This window comes from Corvus brachyrhynchos, unplaced genomic scaffold, assembly GCF_000691975.1.
Source record: "Corvus brachyrhynchos isolate BGI_N302 unplaced genomic scaffold, ASM69197v1 scaffold331, whole genome shotgun sequence".
NCBI classification, from domain to species: domain Eukaryota; kingdom Metazoa; phylum Chordata; class Aves; order Passeriformes; family Corvidae; genus Corvus; species Corvus brachyrhynchos.
This window is the reverse complement of record NW_008237229.1, coordinates 5348450-5374817: the sequence shown is the minus strand read 5'-3', so window position 1 is coordinate 5374817 and position 26368 is coordinate 5348450. Positions and strand designations below refer to the sequence as shown.

Below are 26368 nucleotides of genomic sequence, written 5' to 3'. Positions count from 1 at the left end.
TCCTGCTGATTTCCATTTTCTGTCCTTCCTGAACTATGGAAGTGGCAGAATGAGGGGAAACATTGATTTAATATCAAATCAGCATTTTGATGATGATGAAATCAGCATTTTTAAATAGGGAGTTTTTTCTCCATGTCTTTTTTTCTGTAAATGAGTTTCGGAAACTTTATTTGCAAACTTACAAGCTGGTTGTAATGGAACATTTAATTTAAAAATGAGCAAGCAAGAAAAACTCTCACCAACCACTTTCAAAAATTGTTACTGTTATTTGTGTATTTTTAGGTATCATCTGCCAGTCAGGATCCCTGCTCATCATGTAGTTAGCCCTAATACTGTTGTGATACCATTGTCTTCTGAGTGCTTGACTATGAAACCTGTGTCAGATATGCTTAAGACAGCCTGGAATCTGTCATGGTACCATGGGATTGAAAACCTACTGCAGCTGATAAATTATGAGAAGGAAGCAGAAACGTGAGCCATTTTATCTTTCATTTTAAGTCCCAATAGATCTCAATTAAAATAACATTCCATCAAGTTTAAATAGGTTTTCAACTTCAAACAGCAATTCAAGCTGTTACTTGTGTGAGAATGCTGTCATTTAAATGTAAAGGATCACATCCCAAGAGGATGAAGGTATGTTGTCACAGCTAATGTTTTACCTCAATTGTGTTTATACATAGAGTCTAGGGCTTGATCTAGCTTTTATTGATGGTCAGGCTAAATTCAACCAGCTTTAAATGGGCTCTGTGGCTGTTTTTCTTTGTAGTCATTGTGGTTTCTTACGGAACTGACTCCTTTTTCCTACTATGTAGACCCCAACTATAAAGTTGCATGACTTTTTCTTTATTTTCTTGAAGGTTTAAATTTTAAGTAAATATTCTTCTTAATGGTAATGCTAAGACTTAGTATTTAGGTTCTGTTTTTCCAAAGAACTCAAAACACCTCATGATTTACATGTGATGGTGTTGTTTTTGGTTTTAATTTTTTGTTTGCTTTGGTTTTTTTGAAGGGTTAATGAAGAAAGAATTGGCTAACAAAAACAAAGTTTCAAGTCAATTTCTGTTTTGTCTTCTCAATTAAGCAGGAAAGGGAAGAAGTCAACACCCTCTGAAACAGATTGTAGAGACACTGGCTGTTAATAATCTTTCTCTATGCCTTTTCAGATTTTTAGATTCTCTGAAACTTTCCTCAGAAGACATTCTTATATTGAAAATAACTCACACAAACTATGGACTGCAGGATTGTCTTAGTTTGATCATTCAGGCAGCATCCCACAGTGATGTTAGGACGGCTCTCACTAGGCTTAGCTTCTATGTCTTGAATGACAGACTTGCATTAAAATGCAGTTCTGGGCCTTTTGGAACCACTTTGAAGAGCTTTGATTGGCAGAAAGCAATGAACAGGTAAGCATATTGACTACAAGAATCCATTAAAGATTGTTATACTAAAATGGTAAAATTTCTACTTTTCATATTTTAAATTAAGGGAATTGATTGTCAATGCATCTCTGATTCTGAGATATAGATACAGATATAGATATAGGCTGACAGGAACCGTAGGCAGTTCAACAAGGGGAGGTGCAGAGTCCTGCACCTGGGGAGAAACAAGCCCATGCCCCTGTATATCCTGGGATTCACCAAGCTGGGAAAGCAACTGCAGAAAAGGATCTGTGGGTCCTGGTGGACACCAAGGTGGAAATGAGCTAGCAGTTTGTCCTTGCAGTAAAGAAGGCAAGTGTTATCCTAGGCTTCTTTAGGACGAGTGTTGGCAGCAGGCTGAGGCAGGTGATCCTTCCTCTATTCAGCACTGCTGAGGCCACATCTGGACCTCTGGGTCCAGTTTTGGACTTGCCAGTATAAGAGAGAATCATACGGAGAACACATACTGGAGAGAATCCAATGAAGCACCACAAAGATAATGAAAGACTAGAGTATCTTTCCTATGAGTAAAAGATGAGAGAGTTGGGACTATAAATGTGGAGGAAAGAAGGCTCAGAGTGAGGATCTTATCAGTGTGTACGAGCAGCAGAAGAGAAGGTGGGGCCAGGCTCTTTCCAGTGGTGTCCAGTGACAGAAGCAATGGCTGCAAACTGAAACACAGGAGGATCCCTGTGAATATCTGGAAACACTTTTTTACTGTGAAGGTCACAAAACACAGACACAGGTTGCTGAAAGAGGTTGTATCATCTCTATCCTTGGAGTTACTCAAAAGCTTCCTGATTGTGATCCTGAGCAACCAGCTGCAGGTGTCCGTCCAAAAGCAGGGCATCAGGACCAGGTGACCTCTGCAAGTCCCTTCCAGTCTCAAAGATTATGTGATTTTGTAATTGACATACACAAAACTATCAAATATTTAAAATTCTGTATTTAAAAGAAGGGCTATTTGAAATGCATAGGTAAACTTTACTATTATTATCAGATGCTAATATTTCATAAATAATTAATTTTTTATTCCCTGTCTGTGATCCTGCTCAGATTTGTCTACATTTTACTATACAGAATTCCATGTTTACCATATACAAGTCAACTTTAAAATATACATAACTATTTTTCATGCTAATAATAACAGTAACAACAATATTAACAGCATATTATAAGTATAATATGTTAATACAATGCCATATTTTTTATATGTGAATATGTGTATTATACATATTCTGTGTAATTTAACACTTGCAGGTTACTTCAGTCCTATTAGTCTGAGATTTTAATCTCTCTTTTAAAATGCTACAAGTATGAAAGTATTTTTATTTGTATTTCAGGTTTCTACAAGTGCTTCCAGCTTCTGTGGAGGATGAAAAGCTTTTGGTAGATGTCTTAAGATTTTTAAACAAATTGCTTAGAGAGCAGAAATCAAATCTGGAGTCAGACCATCTAAAGTGGATCTTGAAATCATTTCTTAAAAATGTAAGAACAGGGTTGTTGTATATACTTACATGATTTGATTGACCATGTAACTATACTTGCACACACATGTGCATACATGTAGAGCAGCATGAGAGTGTGCTTAGCTACATAGCTACAAATGCATTAGCTGTATAACATGCCAGATCATCCATTGTCTAACACAGGGTGTCCTATGTTAAATACAGTTTGCATGCACTTGCATTTTGCCATTTGCAAATACAATCTATGCATTTAGGGAAAAATGCTAGTAGACTTCATTTCAATTACTTATAGACTACAGGTATTTCAATTATATCGCTACCTGGGAATCCTATTAATTTTTTTAAGTATGGCCCATTCAATACATTAATATAAAACCTTAAAGTCATGTGATATGAAGTCTTTCAAGCAGCTGCAATGTTCAAAATGGAACCCGAACTAATTTTGTTACTATGTGTTTTCTGGTTTTTTGTGATCTGTTTTTTATTTCAGGTTATTGCTGTATTACTTCGAGTTTTCTTTCATGCTTCAAAATACAGTCTACTTAATTCCAGGATATTTTAAAGGCCTTTCCAGTAGATTCTTTTATGGCATTTAGTAGATTCGAGATTCAAGTTATTGGTAATTATAGGGTTTTTTCACTGTGCCTTTTGCAGTTACTTCTTAGTAAAGTAATCATGGAATTTCTGATGTATAATGTGTGTGATTTGCAAGTTTGGAGCAGAAAAATGGCTTTAATGAGGGTATTAAAATAGGATTTAAACAATGCATTATGTGACTGTATTTTTATTCTTTTCTTTTAGCAGCAAAAATCCCTTTTGGGCCTCCTGGTGCGAACAGAATCCCAAGTGCAAGATGAAATGGATGAAACACAGGCTGCTGTCAGGCAGCGACTGGATAAAGAACTCATTCGTCTTTTTAACATGTTGCTTGTTTGTTCCGTGTCAGTGACTGACAGGTACAGTGCAAATAGACCTGCCTGGGTGATTCTGACTGGGGATCATAACTCCTATTGCTGTTGAATTTTGGTCAGAGTTTGAATATCATTACATCATGACTCAATTGTTCTGAACCATAAAAATTGAATATACACTCTTGAAATGGAAATCAACATTAGATATTCCTTTTCACAGTAAAATTAGGAAATTAACCAGGAAACTTAAAAGAGAATGTGCTAGTGGTCACTTAGCAAATGCATAATTAAATTGATTGCACTGAGAAGATGGGCTATTTCTTTTTCACTGCTGCAAATTTGCATGAACAAATGGTAACTTCATTGATTTTGTAGCATGTGTTTATAGCAAAGTAAAACATAGAAATATTTGAAATATCCATAAATACTTATTTTCATTGAACTCCTTTTTTGGCCTGTTTGGGACAGCTACTTTTAGCATGAAGTTCCAACCTTTTTTTGTCAATTGAGCAAACACAGAAATTAATTTATATTATTTTTTCTTCAAGTTTCTCATAAAACCTTTCCCACACCAAATCTCTCTATCCAAATGTATTCTAAGAGCTAGTAAAATTGCAGATTAAGATAATATTTGATTATTTAGTATCACAATATAACTGTTTGTGAAAATATTTTCAAAATGTTACCTTTTTCATTATTCCCACCTGGTTATTTTCTAAAAATTTTGACAGTGGGAAAAGGGGCATATTATAGAAATCACTGCTAGTTATGTATCTCACACTCCTGTATATTTATCTACTTAATTCTAGATTTATTGTATTTTGCAGGAAATATTTTTAAACTTGTCTCTTGAACCAGAACAAACATAGGTGTAACAGGCCACGCATTTAAGAGTTGGACTTGATAATCCTTGTGGGTACCTTCCAAATTAGAATATTCTTGATCCTGCGTGATTCTGGAACTACTGAGCTTTACATCTCTTGTCATTGTGTCATCTGTTGTCCTCAGTCTCTTGCCCTTTATTTAACATGCTCCTTAATAATGAGTTATATCTCCTTTGCCTTTTTTTAGTTAAGCAACTTTGTTGTAATCAGATGCAATATTATGTTTTCAGAACCTGTGCAAAGCTAGACATGTGAAATTTAATTTCATGTTACTCTTTGTATAACACAATATTAAGTAATTGAGATGCTGAGCCTCACAGACTAATGGTAAGACTGAGGCATTAGTCATTGGCAAAATGGTTCTTTTCATTTCAACATCTTTATATTGATGGCTCATCTTTTTTGTTTTTTTACAATTAAACCAGAGAAGGCTTGGAACTTGCTGGTTCTTTCAGAACAGAGCTGGCTCTGAAGCTGCTTCAATGCTTAAGGCTAACAGATGCACCACATTTTTATGGACTTCCTTCACTGGAGAGAACATTACAAGGAATGGTTCATGTTACTGCACTTCCAGGCTGGAGTACCTATTCTGCTGCAGTTGAACCTGTCACAATTTGTAAGAAATATTTAACCGGTCTTCTTGAGGTAAGTAGCTTATGTTCTTGCTTAGCTTTTGGTTCGAATGCTTGTAAAGAACTGTGTAAATAATGACACTATGCTTTTTACAATGTGCTTTTAGTGAATGTCATCACTAGCAGTAGGTGTGGGAAAGATGCTTTTTCCTGCTAAGTGAATAGGAATGATACGGAGACTAGATTGAGTGATGTGTATCTGTAGTTGTGAAGACTGGTTGTATTGCATGTGCTTTCATCACTGGCTTAAGAAGTAATACAAAGTGACTGTAGTTTTAAGCAAGATAAAAAATACATGTGGTGTTTTTAATGACTGAAACTCTAAGAAGAAAAATGCAGGATAACTTCCCACAGGCAAAATCCACATATGAAAGGTGGTCTGGGAGAAAAGCAGCTTGTTAGGTAGGTTGTGAACTGAGAAAGCAGAAAAGAGGTAATTCAAGATGCTGCAGTTGTTGGAAAGACAAAATTTCATTCTTGTTTTCAGTGTTCTTATTTGTTTGCTAAGTCCGTGAACATGGTAGACAACTAGCTTTTGCTCCTAAAATTATATCTTTTGAAAACTCCAATTTTCTTAAAACTTGAAAGGAAAAGCATAGTTCTGACTTTCTGTTTGTTTAACACATATTCAGTAATGTACAGTTAGAAGTTTTTAGTTTCAAATACCAATACATATAATGAAAAAAATACAGTGTTTTAGGGGTCTTAATTTGCCAAGATTTCTTGAGTAGAAAGAAATAAATTTTTTAGACCTATTTGATTAGGTGAGCTCTGTGACTTGAAGTCTAGACTAAAAATGGCACCAAGGTTATAGATATTGTCATGCAAAAGAAAGATAATTACTAGAAAAAATAAATATTATGGTATGAAATCAACTTGTGATGCATAAGCTCTTGTTCAGAAGAATTAGGCAGTTTTACTTGGCCCAAATTTGAAAGTAAAGGTAGGTTTCTTTTGCAGAGGAATGGAGAAGGTGGGCTTAAAAAAAATTTCTGTAGACCGGGACACTGAAAGAAAGGACAACAGCAAAATCCAGAGGTTTAAATCACCATGTTTTGTGGAGAAAAGTAAATCTAGAAGTGTATCTTCTAAGATTATTATTTTTTAAAAAGTATTTTGGGGTGTGTTTTGTTGAAAGCAGCATGCCTTTTATTTTAGTATGCATGGTTAGATATTTGGTCAGACGGTTTATTTTATGTTATGATCCAGTGACCTTTATTTCTGTTTATTAGTATTTGATATGGAAAGCTGATAAATTTATTCAAATCACAATAAAATACCTAAATGACCCTTTCCCTTGAACACAGAATTTTGAAAAGAAATTTTATTTTTCATTCCAGACATAGCAAAAGAAACCCTGGGTACAATAAATGAACTTTCACGTCCATGAAAAGAAACTTTCAGGCTTCTATTCAACTTAGAGATTACTATTAAGCTTGACTGTATTCTTCATTTGAATAAAAAAATAAAACCCACAGATGTTCAGAAGTTTAAATGTATAGGAAAGCATTACATGACCAAATGACTCAGAAGTAAAGGAATTCTTACAATTCAGCTAGAAGTCTATCATCTTTTCATGAGTTTAAATTATGATTTAGTGTATAAGACAGTTTGTACTCTGTTTGTGTACTGTTTACAGTAAAGCTGTTAAGAATTTGTACCCCCACTCTTAGGTCATCTCATCGTTTTATGTTGAATGGGGGGGAAATGCCATGTCCTTCATGGGAAAAGGTGTTACAAAAAGCACAGTCCTTTGCTTGCTTCACTTATCTCACGAAATGATGGCTCAAGCCAAAGATACGGTGAGTGCATTACATTTGTCCTTATCTTGTCATTGGTGAGGGCTACGTACAAAGAGATTTTAACTTCTGATGTTCAATGACAGTTTTCTGTCATGGTTTAGGAGTGGTACTCTCCAATTGAGGAGTGCTGCTAAAGCCACACCACTTCTTACTCCTCTTTCCCCTCCAGTTGGAAGCACAAAAGGCAAAAAAAATCCCCCTTTGGTCTATAATCTTAGATAATGTACAGGATAGAATATGGTATACAAAAAAGCTGAAGAATCAGTTCTAGCCATATTGAAATTGTTTCCTAAATAATTCTGTGGATTTTGAAAGGCCTTCTTTCAGAATAAGTATCATCTTCTTTTTTATAAAAAAAGAAGAATCAGGATTTTATATAGGATGAATAAATTTAAGAATTTTTAACATCATTATTTCTTCAGCCTCACAAACAACAGGCTTTCTAACATATGTTTAAACATTCATGTGTGTAGGGTTTTCACAGTCGTGTGTATATATATACATATGAAAGAATATGTACATACACGGAAAAAGGATTTTCAGTTAAGAGGAGCTATCACTATGTACTAGCAAAATTCATATTATGCTTTGTGTTCATGTACATCTTTGAGAGCTAGATTTCTGAAAGTTTATTAAAAATAGCCTTTATCCTGAAGCAGTTGAAGCAAATTCAACAATTAAGTATTGTCATTTTAGAGAATTAAAATCCAGTCTTACTTATATCTGTGACAGCCATAAATGGAAACCTTTCATTGTGATCACGCACGGGTATAACTAGAAATTGCAGTGTACCTGCTTCTCCAGATTCCAGGTGTCTCTTTCTTCAGTTCTCTACTCCTTTTTCAAGATATTAAGTACTGGAAGAGTTTATTAAAATTGGGAGGGGACAGAGTTTTAAGTACACTGCAGGGAGACAGCAGCCTCCAAAGACTTAGATCATAAATGCATGGATGAAGGAGTGGACTTGAATTATTATTTTAGTATCATTATTATAGAGTAATATGTATAGTAGCATAATGATAAGTTTCATTTTCTTGTGTTTCTAAGTCATAATCTGTGTGTACAACAGTGTTACTGTTTAGACTGTACTAATAATTTTTAGTCTCAAAGTAATTGTAAAACCTGGCTGTTGTTTACAATTGTGTAAGTTAGTGTCAAATCCTTACAGAAAGAGAAATACAAAATTATCCTCCCTTCGTGCCATCAGTGTTAAACAAAAGTGGTTTAGTTCTAGTTGGTAGTTCACACTGTTAGTATGCTGGCATGGATTGAAAGATTTATAAAATAATTTCTTAATTTGTTTTCTGTTTTCTAATCAGGACTGGATATCTCTTTGGTCTTTGCCTTATGATAATAGTGAAGAACAAGTTCTGTCTCATCTAGGTCTGGCATGGCTGGTTCCTTTATGGGTAGATAGAGATCCTGAGGTTAGTTACTGTGACAGTAACTTCATATCGTATTGTGACCCTCAAACATTTGAATATTTTTGATTCATTAATATATTTAACAGTAGAACTGCTGTTTCGAATTATTTAAAATGTTACTGACTATATCCTAAATAGCAGTAATAATACAGTAGGGAGAGTGTTTCCATGTAAACATCATCTGAGAAATCCTCCCTTACATCTTCTGTCTTCTATGCTTTCATTAGTCACTCACTATCGTGACTCATAGGCAGTTTTCCTTGTCATTGCTGTAACTTAGCTGCAAAGCAGAAACACTTACATGAACTAAAAATTCAGAGCAAATGTATTTAATACCAATCTGTTAAATTATATGGGTTTGCTAAATTGACTTATTTTCAAGTGGTAAAGTATGAAGAATATAAAAGACTATCTTGCTTATTTTTGAATACTTAAAAATAATTTTATTTTCTCACTTAGTTGTGATTCTGAGTAGAGAGCAAGAGAAATACAGGAAAAGAGGTTGTTACTTTTTAAATTATTCCCTTAAGCTCCAGGTTCAGCTGATACAATTTAATAATTAAAAAAAAAAAAGTATTGCTAATTACCGTAAGAAATACCACTTTCTGTTGTGCTTATATGTACTAGGTCAGGTTTACAGCACTTGGAATAGGATCAGCTCTTACATCTCTTGAAAAAGGATGTATTGCTTTAGCAGAAAGCTGCCAGAATATTTCAGGAGGCCTGTGGGGAACAGTGATCAACATCCTTCTGGATCAATCTGAATGTAGCATGGTACGCAGGGAGGTATGTTTCTTGTGTCCTTCTGCTGTTCTAGATTGTCAAGTTCTTTTTCATGATGGAGAAAAAAAAATTATTTTTTATTCTATACATCTATTATCTGCTGCACAACACCTGCTGCTTTGTAAGTTAAACACTACCTGATTAATATAATTGTTTAGCTGCTTATTTAGGAATTGTGCAAGAAGGAACAAATACAGATTACTTGTTTAAAAACAGAAATTATATGAGCAATATACAAGTGAACACATAAAACCTCCTAAGGCTTACTCAGTTAGATAAGTAGGTTGCTAAAGCATAACTGGCCTGATTTTAATGGCTCTTTGTAACATTTATGAATGCTTTGGTACAAACTTACCGCCTGATCTGCAGTATCTGTTCATTGCTGATATGAAGTACTTTGTCTAGGCACTGAGGTTTATTGGTGAGAACTGAAAGTCTGTACTATGGTAGAACAACACATAGACTTATATACTGATGTATTTAAACTCTGTACACTTTATTTGAAATTTTCTATCAGTTCTAGTTGTAAGGTTTTCCTTCTGTTCCAATCAATAGGAAATAAAAACTCTGACACTCAGTGACTTGTTTTTTTCCCAGCTCTATTGCTTAACTAATTACATTTTCCAACTAATATTTAAATTTATATCTCTAAATGCTTTTGAGAATGTGTGCTTCATTATTTTAACTCCAAATTATTGTCTCTTAATTATAGTCTCTTAAGAGTCAAATTATTGACAAAGGATGGACAAAATATAAAAAAAGGAGTTTCAATCCATGCACAGACATGTGAAGTGTGTGTAATATAAATCAGAAAAACAAACATGCCTTGAATTTATAAAGGAAAGCATTTGAAACATGTCTTTATGTCCTACTGTGTTCCCCTCATTGTCCCAATTATTTTATAATAAAGAACCCCGAAACATGAGGTCATAAACAGTTATCTAGGTTTTTCTATTCAGTAATTTTTCCCCTAGTACTTCTTGTACTTGTAATGGATATTCTGTAGGATTGACTGTACTGGAACAGTGATGAAGGAATTTTATGAACAAATAAATTTGTTGCCTTGTGATTTCTATTCCATCTTTTCCTTGTCCTTTTTTCTTAACAGCCTGCTCTTGTGCCATGCTCTAATGACATCTATTGTAAGTGAAGTTTGAGGGCTTTCAAGTTACATCCTTCTAAATTAATTTTTCCCAACATGAACACAAGAATTCTGTGTATTTCTGCATATGTCTAAAGCAGTGAAGTAATATGTAGACTGTACTATTCAGTGTGATGTGGTTTTTTGAACTGATGGCTGGATGGCAATACTGATGCTTTAATTTCTTTCAGGCTGCTTTTATTCTGCAAAATCTACTTGTGATTCCAATTCCTACAGAAGACTTGAAAGATTGTATTTGGCAAGTGAGTGACTATTCCATTTGATGACAAAAGTCATAATGTCACAGAGAGATGTCATTTGGTATGAAAACTTGTGTCAGCATACGTATAAAATATAAACTTAAAAAATTACATGTCTAAGGTTACGTTTTGGAAAGAGAAATAAATTAATAAAAAACAAACTTCTCTCAAACTTCCAGCAAGCTCAATAAAAGAACCAAATTTAGTTTGTATATATGCTGCATTTCATGAACGTAGTATCGGTGGGTTCCTAGGAAACTTGCTTACTTATATAGTATATCATGAATGTTTTAGGATAGAAATTGGTAATTTATTTTGCCCACACTTGGAATGTGGGTAAAATGTGATTTGAGGAGTATGAAGAAGAGGAAGTTCTGAGAATGTGATGTTTATAAAATGTTTTGAAAGGAAGAAGAAGCAGTTTGTCACTTAGGTCAATTTAAATGCTTGTTAAAGACAACCACTTGCTCAAAGCAGGGTGAACTAGACCGGGTTGCTCAGGGCTGTTTCCAGTTGGATTTTGAGTTTCTGCAAGAATGGAGACTCCACAATCTGTCTGGGCAACTTGTTCTAATGTTTGACTACTCTCAGACAGAAAGCTTTTTCTTAGGTTTAAATAGAATTTCCTGTGTTTTAGTTTTTGCTCAACGCCTTTTCTTCTGTCACTGGATACCAGTGAGAAGAGTCTGTCTCCCTTTACCTTCTCTCATCAGATATTTATCAAACTGATAAAATCCCCTGGAGACTTTTCCAGTTCTGCCCTTGAGTCAGTCATCTCATTTTACTCTCAGCAAGTCTAGTTCACTGCACATAAAGATGTTTGGATCTTAGCTTGCAATTCAAAAAATTTTTGTGATGTTGCTACCTGTTTTTAATGTCTATCTCACTCCTTCCAGTGTGTGAGAGCCTATATGGGAACAGTGTATGTTAGTTCTTAAAGAAATTTGCAGATGCAACAATATCATTTTTAATTTGTTCCTTTCTGCGAAAGATCAAGTTAGTGCTGAAAGGCATTCCAGCTGTTTTACTAGGATAAGTTATCTGATTCAGCTGCACCCAAAATCAATTATGCTATTTCTTGCAGAGTTGAATTTTACAGAATGTGGTCACATATACAGAAAAGATAAGACAAAGGAATATGTGGAAACAATTTTACAAATCTGGCCCTTGTTTCAGTCTTACTGCTTCTAATTTATCAATATAAATAGTAATTGTTTAAATTCATAATAGCAGGGGATTTACAAAAGGGCAGCCATTGTAAGTTGTCAATGTAGACTCTATTAAAAGTTGCTTTTTAGTCTTTTTTTAAAAATTTCAATGACTGTGGTGAAGTGACAAAAATTGCATCCAGTTGCAGAATTCTGGATGAATTCCAGTGCAATTAAAAGAAGCTTTGAGTCAATGTGATTCTTATTAAGAACTGCAATTTAATGAAAATTGCTCGTCACTTAATAAGTGTTCATGCTGAAAGATATTATCAAACAACACTTTATGGTAACTGGTAAATTAAAACTGTTCAAAATACAAACAACAATTGAAACTGTAAGGTACCACCAGGATCAAGTTTTATATTTCAGAGTTACTTTTTTCCCTTGCACTGAGTAAGATGATTTGTCTGTTTCCTTTAATGCCAGAAAGAAAAGGAGGGCTATCAAGTGGATCTCGCTGAATAGTAGGAATACTGGGCCATAGCCAAAGTAGAACATTATCATTTTATCCTCTAGGCAAATAGGACTGGAAAAGGAAATAGAAACAGAGTTTGTAGGCCAGTATCTTCATGAGAATGTCTCTAGTGTTACTGTTGTCTAGGTGATCTGCTTTATAAAATTTCATTTTGCTATGTCACTTAAAAAATTTCCTATGCCACTCTTAAGTCATCAGTGAAGTCAACCTGTGTAAAGTATTCTGAGAGTGCAGCAGACTGTGTTGTATAAAGATTGCTGAAGTCAGAGCACTCTGTGAATGTAATTGATGAGTAACTCTTTCAAGGCTCCCCTTGTACAATAAAGTATCTGGCATGACTTTTGAAACTGGCAAAGACAAAACTGGGTAGTAAAATTTGCACTAAATTTATCAGTATTTCCTGAGTTCTCACTTGCCATAGTCTAAGTCTATTGCTGACAGTGTATGAGGAGAGATTTATAACTCATCATAAATAGTTCACTTGAAATCCTACATTCTGTGTCAAACTGTTCGTCATATCTGATTCTTCACTAGTTGGTGTAAAAGGCAAATAGTGAAAATAGTTTCTGGATTACAGAAACCCAAAAAGAATGAGAGTAACCATCTAAAATTTTGGTGATAACTTATCTTGTAATACGAAATAGTTTTACTGCTTCTACTAGATCTGGTTTTGGGTTTTGTTTTGTTTTGTTGGGAGATAAACTTGTAGTCAGTGTAAATGGAGGGGTTAGGGGAGAGTCTCTTGGGGATAAGTAGTGTTTTCAAATTACTTATTTTCAGTTGGTCCAACTCTGCTCTCTCCTGACTGCCAAAAAAGTTTCTAATTAGCTTGGAGAATTTTTCTTTCCATAATTTTAACTAGTTTATTTTTTAACTACTGCAAGATGCCCTCTAAAACTGCCTTTCTGAATGTAGTTGGTTTGAATTTTTCTGAGTTCTGCCTTCTTTGCACTTCTAATTTTATGGTCAGTCTAAACCAGATTATGTGTAGCTTAATAAAACTTTCTGGTTTTTTGTCTTAACATGGAAAACACTGTAGAAACATTTAACAAAGGCAGTCAACTGAAAATGTTTATTTGAAATATGACTAGAATCCATTATCTTAAGGTATAAACCCATTGCTCTAGGAAGTTTTCCCTGATTTAGTATTTTCCCAGTTTTTCCCTGTCAGTATTTATAAAGAAATAACTGAAAACCATATTTCAAAGGGAATTTTTTTTTGTTTGTCTTGTTTTCTAAATAAATCTTTTCTCATAGAAGATTGACATAACTAGGTGTAGTATAATGACAGTATACTTTAGAGCAGGATGACTTTTTCAGGATATTTACTCTTATCTAAGTGTGCTGTTTTTCTAAGGAAAACTTTTTCATTACTTGATATCTGTAAGTAGAACTAAATGAGACATTAAAATTGTAAAGTGTACTGATACATTTATTGTCTTGAAGCCACTCATTTATAGCTTTTCATGAGTTTCTACTTAACTGTTAGCACACTTCTCAGGAGATAAATAGCTGATTTTGCTGAGCCAAGACAGCTTTTATAAAAGATTATGATTTTAGCTCAATGTTAAAATTTGCATTTCATTTTTGGAATTTATTAGTTACAGCCTGTAAACCAGTGTACACACACATACACAGCATTAGCCTTAATTATTCTATGTAAAACATTTCTTTAAAGTAATGATGTTTGTGGATTTCATGTCTTCAGGGTCCTTGTGTACATGATGAAGAATCTGGCCTCTCTCACACAGGAATACCTGCACTTAAGGCCCTTTTGTATCACTGCCAGTTCTATGAACAGGTGAATCAGATGGTGAAACACTGTTACCTGGGATGTTACATGTTTGATTTGAATTCTTACAAGGAAGACAACCTCAACATAGAAAAAGGTGGTGTAACTGGTAAGTGATGTTGATGTAATCTTGTAGTATTTTAAACCTACTTAAATAACTTCTAATTTTGAGTCACCTCCAATAATTCTTAATAAAAAGGAAACTAAAAATATATAAACCCTGCACTTAAATATGTTGTGGAGTCGAAATATTGCTGTGAGGATTTAAGTAAATAAGTTACTAGTTTAACTAGTTTGCATCTCCAAAAAGTTGAAAATGGAAAAGACATAATTGGTTCTGCAGTGCATTTTCTTGCAAAATATTGGCGGTAAAATACTTTTACTTATTTCCACTTTGTGACATCCAGTCAACTTTCATACAAGGAAAATTTGGGGAAAAGAAATATGTTGTTTCTTTTTAAGACTCCTGTTTCTTGATGTGTTCAACTTCAAGGTCACATGAGTAGGAGTGGACTCTAATAATCTGAATTAAGCTGCACTCTGAGACATTCAGATATAATTTAATTCATAGACTGATGAAATGTAATACTCAGATTGGATTTATTTGTTTATTTTTAACCTGTATACCCTTGGGATATCTCAGATCTAACATTTATATTGACTAATCATTCACTGAACAATATTTCTAAGGCTCACTATATGATGCATTGTGGGAACACACGTTCTTGTCCAAATTATATGATGATCATAAGTTTAGAGAGCTAGGGGATTTTTCAGAGCTCAATTAATAAAAGCTTTCAAGGGACAGAAAATTAATGAGTTCTTTTTCTTTTCGTTCCTATTTGGGGCCTAAGTTTCCATATTTTCATCTTTTAAGACTGTAGATTTAAATAGTTCTTTTTAAGTCGTCATGGGTGGACTAAACTTCAGACAAAGCTGTTTAGAGAAGCCTTCCCACTGAATCATGAGGTGGAGGAAGGACCCCCTTGCTCTCTAAGCTCCTCCTCAGAGTGGAGCCTGGGTGCAGCTGGATCCAATCCTAGACCCAGACTTTGTCAGTGGTTTAAATCTAAGGAATTATAGAGGTATGGTTGAACCTTTGACTTTATCCTGTAGGATTAAGGATGCCAAACCAGATATATTTATATAAGAATGAATGACTTACTATGCTAAATGATGAGACAAAAAGATCTTAATCAGCATTATTTGCTACACAGTATAGAAGCTAAAACTACTAGTATAGTACAGTATAGTGTGCTCTATTAAAGCAGCTGTATTACAGCTAGCAAAAAAGAAGCAATTATTAAGTAGAGATTGATGTTACTCACCCAGACCAATGACCCTGGGCACGTCTCTTTTGCTCAGTCTGGAGGAGTGACCTTGAGGGGCATCCCCACCCAAGGGAGGAATCTCCACACGCACTTCAAGGGGTATTTTAGAAGAACCTGCCTTTTGAAAGTGGGACTGGACTTTGAGAGTTTAAAGTGATTGACTGTCAGTCATATGTCTCAGGCCAGCTGTGCCTTAGGATTTTTAGATAAATGTGGCAGATATGATAAAGTATCCTTCAACTCACTATCAGGATGTTTACCTTTTGGGCTTGACGAGTCAGGCAGGTTTTAACATAATTCAATACCAAAAGCAGCATGACACCCCCTCTCAGTTCACCACTTATAGTTTTGTAAAGTAAAGTATTGTTTGAGTTGTTTTCTGCATTGCAGGCAGAGCATCCTGCTAAAGTCTGCATTTGTTAAACCTGTTCCAGAGGCATGAACAGAAGAGGAATTTCCCCAGCTAAGTTACAACTTTATGACAGACCCAAGGAAAAGAAGCATTCTTGGTTAACTCACTGAGAGAAATACCTCAGCAGTATACAAAATCCAAGATATTTTACTGCTCCCATGGTCCTCTTATTTGTGCCTTTTGGTAGTTCTGTTAACGATGCAATGTCTTATCTAAGAGTAACTCAAAATATAGAATGATACAACTTTTGAGTGAGCAGTTGGGATAAGTTTTATCATGTCATTGCAAAGCAAAGCCAGAAAATACAGTATTTCAGGAATAAGAAACAAATTTTTTCTTTCTTTAGAAAGCGGAGAACAGGACCTAAACCCTGCTGGGTTTTTCCCTATGTAGTTTTCTCACATTTTTCAGGAATATAAAAAACTCATCTGCAAAGTTATGCTAAAAATAAAATAGTTCAGTTGAGTAATTAGTGAAGACACATATAGGACATCTACTTTTGTGGGCTTTGCACTTGCAGTCTGTGTAGTCTAGCTTTATTCTTTATTTTCTCTTCTAAATATATGAAAGTTTCTAAACTATTATTGACAGATTTGTGCTATAAAATTTTTGGCACTTTTTATTCTAAAACAGATTTACAAAGTAATTCTGCCTGTATTTTATTTATGAATATGGGTTCTCTTGAAACTACTTCTCTTAAAAAGTGAATTTGTTTGAAGACAAGGACATCTGTTCATTATGTGTGTTCTTTGAGACCCCAGTATCTTCAATACTTTTGTACTCTTGCATTTTAACTAAAACTAAATCTGAACTATTTGAAATGACTAAAGGTTATGCAACTGCAGTTTGAGCGAAGTGTAGCTTTTTCTAGACTATGTTGCACTGAAAAACTTCTATTTCTGTTTATTCAGGGAATTTGATGGATAAGATTTCATAGGTGCACTGTGTGAAAACTTGTATTCTGAGATCTTCAGAAGGATAGCTGTGGTTGGCTACTTTTTCACTGAAACAATCCTTTAAAAAGCTTGTTATACTCTCTGCTGATCTTACAGTAATTTCCTACAGATTTTAATAATTCTCTTAATCTTTGGAAGGCTCCACCGAGTCAGAGCAAATCTTCACATTCTCACTCAACATCTGAAACTATGGTAACTTGCAGAGTAATCTATTAATTTTAAATATAAAGTTGTTTGTAAACTGCTTTCAAGAAAATTAGCATTCTTAAAATTGTTTAAAAAACTCCAGCAAAACACAAAACCTGAAATTAGTCAGAAATTAGCTGTGAAACTAAGTTGAAATTCACTCCAATGTAGCTTTAATATGCTGAAAAACCCTTTCATGATTATTGACCTGAGCAAAAATAAATGAGATAGCTTGCCTTGACTAGCTCAGTGCATAAGGCAGTACTGAATTCTATAGCTTCCCACAGCAAGACATTTTCTCTAGAGATTACTCTTTAATTGGCTTTATTGACAAAATGCGGTCGTCTCCATTTCTGGTTGTCACTCCTGTTGCTTTTATCCAAATTGTCCTTTCAGAGTGAACCTGTATTTACACAACACAGCTACAGAACTGGATCAATCAAAGCCACATAAATACATTGGGTATTCTGTGCGTGGACTATGAAAATGCTTTTGTAGAATTTAAAAGTGGCACAAGTGTTTGCAGGGCCCAAAAAGGACATGCAAAACAAAAAGCAGGTGGCTGCTTGAAAAATTTGTTTCTGGCTAGGATGACTACTGCAATGAAAAGCTGTCCACATGTGCCATCTTTCAAGATGGCAAATGCAAAGGAGGAGAAATTGAAATACATTCTTTCAGTTCCAGGGTGGACTTGCAGTATCAGTTCAGGCTGTGGAGGAAGCTTTTATAACATTCATTAGTTACCTGATAAAAATCATGTATTTTTCAAAGACTGCGGTATAGCTCCAATAAAACTCTGACATGTTGCACTGAAATCCATTTTTTTGGTTTAATATTCAAAATTTTTCATTTAAGAATGACCATCTAATCTATTATGGAAGCCAGAATTTCATTGCTCAGAAATTTCTTTTTTCTTAAATAGATGCATGTACTGATGTGACAAAGGCTGATAAATTACAAGATCCTATATTTTTTTATTGATTAAAATTGCTATTCCCAGTTTTGCTGTGGAACATGGTAAAAATAAAAACAGAAAAACCAGTATTGAAATTTCATCTCAAAGTTTTACACAAGTATAATTTCGTTACTCTTTTGATTCTCTCTTATAAATGTATTGCTGTCTAGTACTCATAATGTTATCTGGCATGTTTTTAATAATTGAGGAAAAAGTACAGTCTAATTGTAAGCTAAAATATGTAATTTTCAGAAATTTTATTAATTAATTTGATGTTCGTTAATCTAAAACAACAATCCCCCTCAACCCCTTGGGGTTATTCTAAACACAAATATTCAAATTTGAAGATTAAAACCAAAATAAATGAAAGTGCATGTCAGTCAGGAGGTATATGCAATCATATTTGCTGCTTAAAAAACATTTACATAAGAATCTCAGATTTTTTTAAAAGCAGTTGTTCCCAGATCGCTTTTTACTGAATAAATTGAGTACCATTTACTTAGAGGAATGAAAGTTGAACAAATTTCATCTTGTTTTTTTCATGTTACTTGAAGGCAAAATTAAATTCCAGCAATTCTTATCAGGGATGGGTGTCTAATGTACTTAAAATTGTGCTTGAGTTTTTATGAATAATTTTAGAGTTCATTACATTAAATTTCTTCAGCTTCAGTAGCTTAAAAAAAAAGAAAAAAAGGAAAAATAATTTGGAGTCAACTACATCAAGTTAATGTATTATATTTATATATGTACAGTAGCATCATAGTTTAACATAAAGACTTAGCTCTACTACTCCATTCAACAGATAGACAACTAATTATTAAAAGTGGAAAGCACAGTGTAGTACTAAGATACACTAATTTATGTCAGTCTTCCACATATCGTAGACTTCATACTTACTAAGCTTATGCTCTTACAGCTAACCATGTGAGTTTTATAGAAGTTTGTGTTTTGTTTTGTTTTCCTTCTTTCCCTGACACAAACTCACACTAAGACTTTGATTGTCATTTCTGGAAGTTAGTTTAATTTCCATTTATCCTTCATGGACATTTTTAGCAACTGTAAAGTTTTGGTTTTTTTAAATTAACTCAGTTTCTTACCTTTAAAAAAATGCCAGTGCTGACATGACAGATTGAAAATTTCCAAGCTGCAAGAGGTAGAGTTCTGATGTTCCAATGCCACTATTATTAGGAGAAAAAAGATGGAGGAGCGTAACTTTAATGGAGTCTGATTGCAAACTGTATTTCAGAGCGCAGTTACCTGAAGTGTCTTATCTAGTGAAGTTAGGAAATACTTCTGAAAATTCAAACTTGTCCTGAAACCAGCCATTTGTAATTTATTCCTATATAACTTCAAGTTTTTGGGTTACAGTTCAACCCAATTACTGTTTTCATGTATGAGTAAAGAAATACAGTTATGAAGTCATTACAAAAAGTTTTTAGAAGTTTGTTGCTAAATGTTGGATGTTGATGGTGCCAGGAAGATATTGTTATTCCAAGCCCACGAGATGGCGTGCTTTCCCCATCACATATGGAAAGGAACCTGCAGGTCTTATTGAAGGGAGAAATGTGTTTTAGGTGCATTGCACAGATTGGATGAAAACACCCACAAATACCTGAGAATGGGCAATCAAGCCAAGTAGAATTGTTTCTATTGAAAACTATTCTCTGATATTTTAATAACATTTAAAAAAAAAAAAAGGTTGATCTAGGTATGTCCATATCTATTCCTACTCCTAACATGCTATTAGTTTTCCCTGCTTTCCAGTTTCATGTAACCAGTACTTTATTTGAGATGTCTGCTATCATGAGCTGATTTCACATAGGGTCATATGACCTTAACTGAAAGTTGCAACTAAATTACTTTTTGGCTTCATCTTTTTTTCTCCATCCCCAATTATTTTCCCCAAATTTGCAGAAAGAAGAATTGAGAAAATTACAAAGAGTGTCAGAAATTGGACAGAGACCATAAGTAAAATTTTGCTCATTTTATGCAGTAAAGAATAGTTATGCGGGGATTAAATCAGTGATTCAATGTAATAGAAAAAGACAGCAGAACTGGATTGTCTGTTCTGTGTTAACTCGTGTGGACTGTATTTTGTGTCTTTAAGATCCCAGTGGATTACAGATTTTTGTCAAATTCATCTTTATTTTTCTGTGAACTGGAATGTGGATACTGCAAAAAGGCTAGTTCTGACATGATTAATAATCTTGGTCTTTTATAGAATAAATAGTTTAAACGTTAACTCAGGTTATCATTAGAGAAGACAAATCCTTACTCTTGTTTTAACCAACATGTTTGGTTTGTGTTTAGTACGTATGACAAGAGATCACCAATCTGCATGGAGATACCAACTTGCTTGACACCGCAAGGCTGTGTCCAGGACATCTTAGCAAAATGAGCAGTTATTAAAAAACTTGAGCTAAAAATTATTTGGGCTAAAGATCTACAGACAGTTCCCAGACAGCTTTAAGTCATGGCCATTCATTCTTTCCTATGAAATCTTCTTGCTATTTTTTATGAAATGTGTGCTTTATTTTCTGGAACCGTGGTTACCAGAGTGTTATACAGTTAAGTGATTTAAACCTTTGAAAAGAGAACTGAGTAGAATTAATCACTGCAAGCCTATTAAAGCAATGCCACAGGGATTTTTGTACTAGAGGTTAAGAAAAGAGCTTTTATTCCTATCTGGTAGATAAATGGCAAAACCCTCACATTTCTTCTGTGTTTCCACTCTGACAATTTTTGTATTCTTTTGAATTAGTTCTAATCTGCAGTTGTCATCTCCTCTCCACACACAGAGAACCTTTTCCCCTGTTATACCCCCTTCTAAAGTTTCACTGTTAAGCAAAGCAATGCTTCATTGCTCCCAGGACCAATATGGTGGCAGTAGTAAATATCCTTTACTAAAGACTTGTGTCCAGTGTCCCAGACTTCCAGTTCATCCTTATCAAAGGTGATTTATAAAAGTGGTAATATGGGTTTTTTTTCCTGGAAGGCAGAACAGTGTGGAAACAACTTCATTGTGTTACTGTATGTTTTCTGTTATGATAGCAGAAAATTTATGGCTTTAATCTATTTCCCACTGTGAAGCAATTATCAATAATGATATTTTTCTAACTAGATAAAGCTTTTGCATTTTTTTTAAATTTTTTTTTTAACATAACTGAGAACTTCTTTTTATTTTCTTGCCCAAAGTGTTTAGAGAGTTGTAGGATAGAGAAAGAACAGTTGTATGGGGTAGCTGATACTGTTTACTAATATGTGAAAGGTTGTATAATTCATAATAATATCTGTAAGATGAATCTCAGTATAGTTAAAGTCTTTTTCGGGTTTTACTTGTTTCAGAAGAACCATATGGACTGTTAGAAGTTACATTTTGGGTTTGCACTGTTTAGGGAAAAGAGTTATGGTTTTTGTCACCTATTAGAATGCTTGGAATTGAAGTATAGTGCTGAATAAATGCAGAATTTGCCATGTGTCAAGATAGATTGGTTTGATATAAATAATGGATTTTAATAATTATTTAAATTAGCAAGCATAAACTTTAAATAGCTTATTTTAATTGGAAAATATGCTTTTTATTTGTGAAATCAAAATAGAATTTGAATTTCAGTCACTCAGTACAGTTTGGTACTGCATTTGGCTAATAAGAAAATTATTTAGCCAAGCATCATCCTAGTGTTTAGGTGATCCAAGCTCTGTGTGAATTCTGGGTTTTGGACACACCCCCAAATCTTACAGTAGCTTGTTTTATGTGTTACAATAACCCTCTGACTTTTCTTGAGGAACAACTGAGCAGGCTTGACAAGAAAGACTCAAGACTGTAGGATGAACAACAGTGGGAGACCAGAGGGAAATGGGGGAGAAAAGGAAGTTACAACATGGAGGTTGCAAGGATACAATAGCTAGGAAGAGAGTGATATGTGATTTCCTTCCCTGCACCCGTTTTGTCTGTTAAGTCACTTTTAACCATTTCCTTGGGTAAAAATATATTCCAGATGTTATTCTAATAAACCTTTAAAAAAACCCCAAACCTTTGAAATATTTCAGTCTTCCTTAGAAAGCTCACTGTGAGGAAAATTCTAATAACACCCTTCTTCAGGTTGTAACTGTGTAGGGATTTCTTTGGATTCCCCCACTTCCAGTATTCTTTGCTCCATATAGTGACACTCTTGAAGAAAATTGTCTGATGTGAATTGTCCATCGAGAAAATAAAAACCAGAAGTGAAAGAGTGACTTGACATGATAGATACTTGTCCTATGCTCTGAAACAGGTTACAGGTCTTGTTTCACAAAAACACATAATTTAGCTGGACACTTTGGGTCTTCTGATCTCAGGCTTGTGGTTTTAAACACAGTAGCAAGAGAATTAAGAACTTTTGAAAACACACAAAATTCATAATGTAAATAATGCAAAATTGGTAGGAGGAGCATGGTATGATGTCAGTACAGTTATCTACTGTCATTTAAACATCTCATATCTTCACTATGCAATGAATATATATAGGGATCACAGGATTAAGGTTAAGAAAAGTACCCAGAGTCAGAAAGACTCAGGGACGTCAACTTTGACTGATCACAAATGTAAGTGTGATATTTTTATCTGAGTGTGTTCTGGTACAAAGGGACAAGTGTTCATGTTCTCAGTAGAGCAAATAATCCATGAAAAATTTGAGTTTAAATGCTTCAGTAATGTCTTTCTATCTTTATCCAAATGTAGGTTGAGTCAATTATATGGATGAAAAAGAAGGATGAAGAGAAGGAATTTCCAGTAACATGGGCATTGATCAGTTTTTAACTGAAGTGTTTCAGACTGTTCATATTGCCCATATTTTAACAGTTTCAATTATTGGATGTTTATCATATATACACACACATAGTGGACTAGGACAAAATTTAATCAAATTGATTTTGAACAGTAATATTTACATCATATTTGGTTTTGTTGGTTATGATGGGTTGTTCCCCCTTCCCAAGCAGAATATAAATAGAAGACTAGTCTGTAAAAGTTGGAATCAACTAGTTTCCTTTTTATGACTTTCTAGATTCTGTCTGCATCACCATCACTGGGGAGTGTTACTGAGCTTCAGGCAACAGTTCCAAGTTCAGCCAGTTTTATTCCTGAAACTGTAGTTGATCGGCTTACAGCACAAGGCAAGTCAAGCTTGAGTTGTGTACCTAATGCTAAATATAGTGTATTCACCTGCCCATATTTCAGTATTTGTTCATGCTGTACATTGTACAACTTGCATGTTGCTGGAGCAGCTGATGCTTCTAGTGGTTGTTTTAGAAGACAAACATTAAACACTTTCTTTCATATTAAATTTGACAGAAGCAAGTGAAAATGGTACTGCTTGAAATGTAACTCAAGACTTAGGTTCTCTTCCTGGCATCTAGTCACGTTTTCAACACATCAATCATGGTGTAGCTGTCATATGCATACGTGCCCACAGGAGTGTGCATGCACACACATACACAAAGATGTATATATAATTCTCTTTATATGTAGATAGATAAAAACTAATATAATATAAAAAATATATTTATAATCATGTATGTAGTGAGAGCTATGTGCCAATAAAAATATTATTCTTTTAAAGAAAGGCCTGGGAATTTGCGTCTTTCCAAATTTGCTACTTGTCTTTACTTAATGCCTCGTATTTCCTGTATCTGATTTCTTCTTTTTTTTGCATTCATTCCTGAGTATACAGTTTAAATATAGAGAGGACTTGGATGTTTTATGAAAAATAGAAATAAATTTGTTTTATGTAACTGCTGTAATTTAATATTTTGGTTGTTTTGGTTGCTTTTTTTTTATTCAACACACTCTAGGTCAAAGTGATACAACCATAACAGAATCTCCAAGTGAACATGATTCTCCCATGTCTGCTGCTCTGTCTAAACAGCGTGCTGTAGTCACACCTGCCCTTTTGTCCGCTGTTTGCAGCCTTCTGCACAATCTGCTGGTTGTCATGCCAAAAGATACTGGAATTGCTCTTCAACAAACACATTTGCTAACAACTCTCAGCAGGTATGAGATCAATAACTGTTGAACTACAAACAAGGTATAGTGATAGAGGTTTAAAAAATCTTTGCATGAGATCTACCCATGTTTCTTGCTAAAACTGTTAAACATATTGATCACTTCTTGCTCCTGAAGTGTTCAAAACTGCTTTTTAAAAAAAAAAAAATACAATCAGCTGAAGAAAAGAATCAGAATGATTTCTTTTTTTTTCACAGAATAGGTAGTCAGTGATTCCATTTGTGGTCTATGTCTTATACAGGACTACTGTGTTCTTCTCGTGATGTTTGAGGTTCTTGTCAAGTATTTCGAATTACAGATCATTTCAGCTCATTTTATGATTTTCTTCTTTGAATTGTATGAAATATTTTGAAGATGAGCCAAGGATTCTCACACTAAAAGAGAGTAAATAGAACTTGCCAAATTTGGCTGATAGATCCTAGTGTTTTACTTCTTCTTAAAAGGAGGAACCGCTTCAAAGAAGTCTTCAGATTTTATTCCATGTTTCCACTTCCATTATAGCAAATTCTTTTGTCTGTAAAACGTGTTTGGGAGTCCTGAAGTGCAGCATGAAAAACTAGTTCATTTTTGGTAAAAGTTTTCAAGAGCATTTGTAGTTGCTCTACATGCTCCAGTTAATGGAAAAAATGAAACACAGACAAACAAAAACCCCCAACGACCCTCATGTGAATGCAGCTTATGTGATCATAGAGCTGTTTGTTCTTCTAGAGGAAAGAAAATAAGAAATCAAATAGGAAAAATTTATTTTTGCCAGTACAGTAACAGCTATTGGAATTTATATTAGTCTAGCTATTTTGAAGCAACTTACTGCTACTATAGTTGCCATAGACTTTCTTAAAATAGTGGGGTTTACCAGTAATTGTGTCTTACTTTATTTTTACTCTGTTTATGTATATTTTTCTCTTCTCTGAAATGTTAAGTTAATAGAACGTTTAATTATTTAACTGTATTTCTAACCAATTTATTTTGTTTTAGTCTTGTAAGTGCTAATCTGATTGAAAGATGTATCTTGGAACTGAAGGCTCCATTGGGTCATCGATGTCATACAGAACATGTAAAAGCTCAGGTTAGAGAAGCATTTGTTACTTTCTAATTTTTTGAAGTTATGAATTTAATTATGTTAGCCTAATTTATGATCATTAACATAGTCCAGACAAACTGCTATAGGCATTCATGTGAATCTTTGTGCTTTTGACAAAGCTTAAGTGAAAAGAAACCATTTTATTCAATGTAGAAAAATTATTTTCTGTGTTAGAACTATAATTAGGATGACCAAACTGAAAATTAATTGTCTTTAGAAAGTAAAAGTTAAGTTTAGCCATTGAAGAAATTCTGTAGTAGAATTTTTTTGTTTGTTACTGAAGTATGAGCGGATACTGCAACACGATGTATCAGACAATGAGGCCCGTGGAAAAGAAATATATATGGACAGATTCTTGGTAGATGTTTCAGAGATGTTTATTTCTCCAGCCGCATGGCCGGAGCTCTGCCCAGGAACTGTTCCAGTCACGGGACCAAGGGTCCTTCTGCCCGCGCAGGGAACACAAACCAACCCATGGGAACGAGGCTGAGCAGGGGCAGGGAAACCCCGTGTCTGTGCCCTCAGGGCCCCTCTCCCAGGGCTACACGGCAGGGGAGGGACCCCAACATGAGCCAGATACAGTTACTGACACATTGGATATTTATTGTCTATAACAAACCTAGCTGCTTTGCCTTGTCTGTGATCCTGCAGACACTTACATAGTTCTCCACTAATTTTGATGTATGCAAACTATACAGGGTTACTGCTGATAGAACTACCTTTTAATCAAATTTATCTCTGTATATACAATATGTAGAACTTACTGTTTCATGACATAGCACCATTTCATAGCTTCTGCTGCTCTGCATTCAAATTTATGTTGAAGAAAATTACTCCTCTAATTAAAGAAATGTGTTTCTACAGAAAACTTACAAGAGTAAATAAATATGTCAGTTTCTGTTTCTAGGAAGACAGATGTATTCCTCAGTATTAATGACCATTCTTATGTTTTTCTTTGTGAGCTTCCAATGAGTATGCTGCTGTACATGTAGCAAGAGTCGTGACCTTTGCACAAGGAGCTTTTGCTTTGTTATGAGAAAATTGATTGCACGCATATGTTTCCAGACTAAGGTTTCTGTTTCATCTTCTACAGTAAAAATTAAGAGAAACATTTTTAATTTTATGCCCTATTATTTATTTTAAGTGCTGTATATTAATTCAAGATGTTATGAATTGGTTGATGTAATGTGAGTAAATTTGAAATA

The 26368-nt window shown here is 34.3% G+C and overlaps 1 protein-coding gene across 1 annotated transcript in view; it reads left to right on the top strand.

The window, feature by feature from the left end:
* RTTN (rotatin) overlaps nucleotides 1-26368 on the top strand; it is a 79385-nt gene that overhangs the window by 30857 nt on the left and 22160 nt on the right. Inside the window, exons 24-37 of the mRNA XM_017729440.1 lie at nucleotides 283-471; nucleotides 1164-1403; nucleotides 2762-2906; nucleotides 3689-3843; nucleotides 5108-5327; nucleotides 6988-7116; nucleotides 8436-8543; nucleotides 9168-9326; nucleotides 10656-10727; nucleotides 14116-14308; nucleotides 17008-17090; nucleotides 23085-23193; nucleotides 23872-24070; nucleotides 25058-25148. Coding sequence (XP_017584929.1) covers nucleotides 283-471; nucleotides 1164-1403; nucleotides 2762-2906; nucleotides 3689-3843; nucleotides 5108-5327; nucleotides 6988-7116; nucleotides 8436-8543; nucleotides 9168-9326; nucleotides 10656-10727; nucleotides 14116-14308; nucleotides 17008-17090; nucleotides 23085-23193; nucleotides 23872-24070; nucleotides 25058-25148 — 2092 coding nt within the window. The remainder of the gene's footprint in view (nucleotides 1-282; nucleotides 472-1163; nucleotides 1404-2761; nucleotides 2907-3688; nucleotides 3844-5107; nucleotides 5328-6987; nucleotides 7117-8435; nucleotides 8544-9167; nucleotides 9327-10655; nucleotides 10728-14115; nucleotides 14309-17007; nucleotides 17091-23084; nucleotides 23194-23871; nucleotides 24071-25057; nucleotides 25149-26368) is intronic.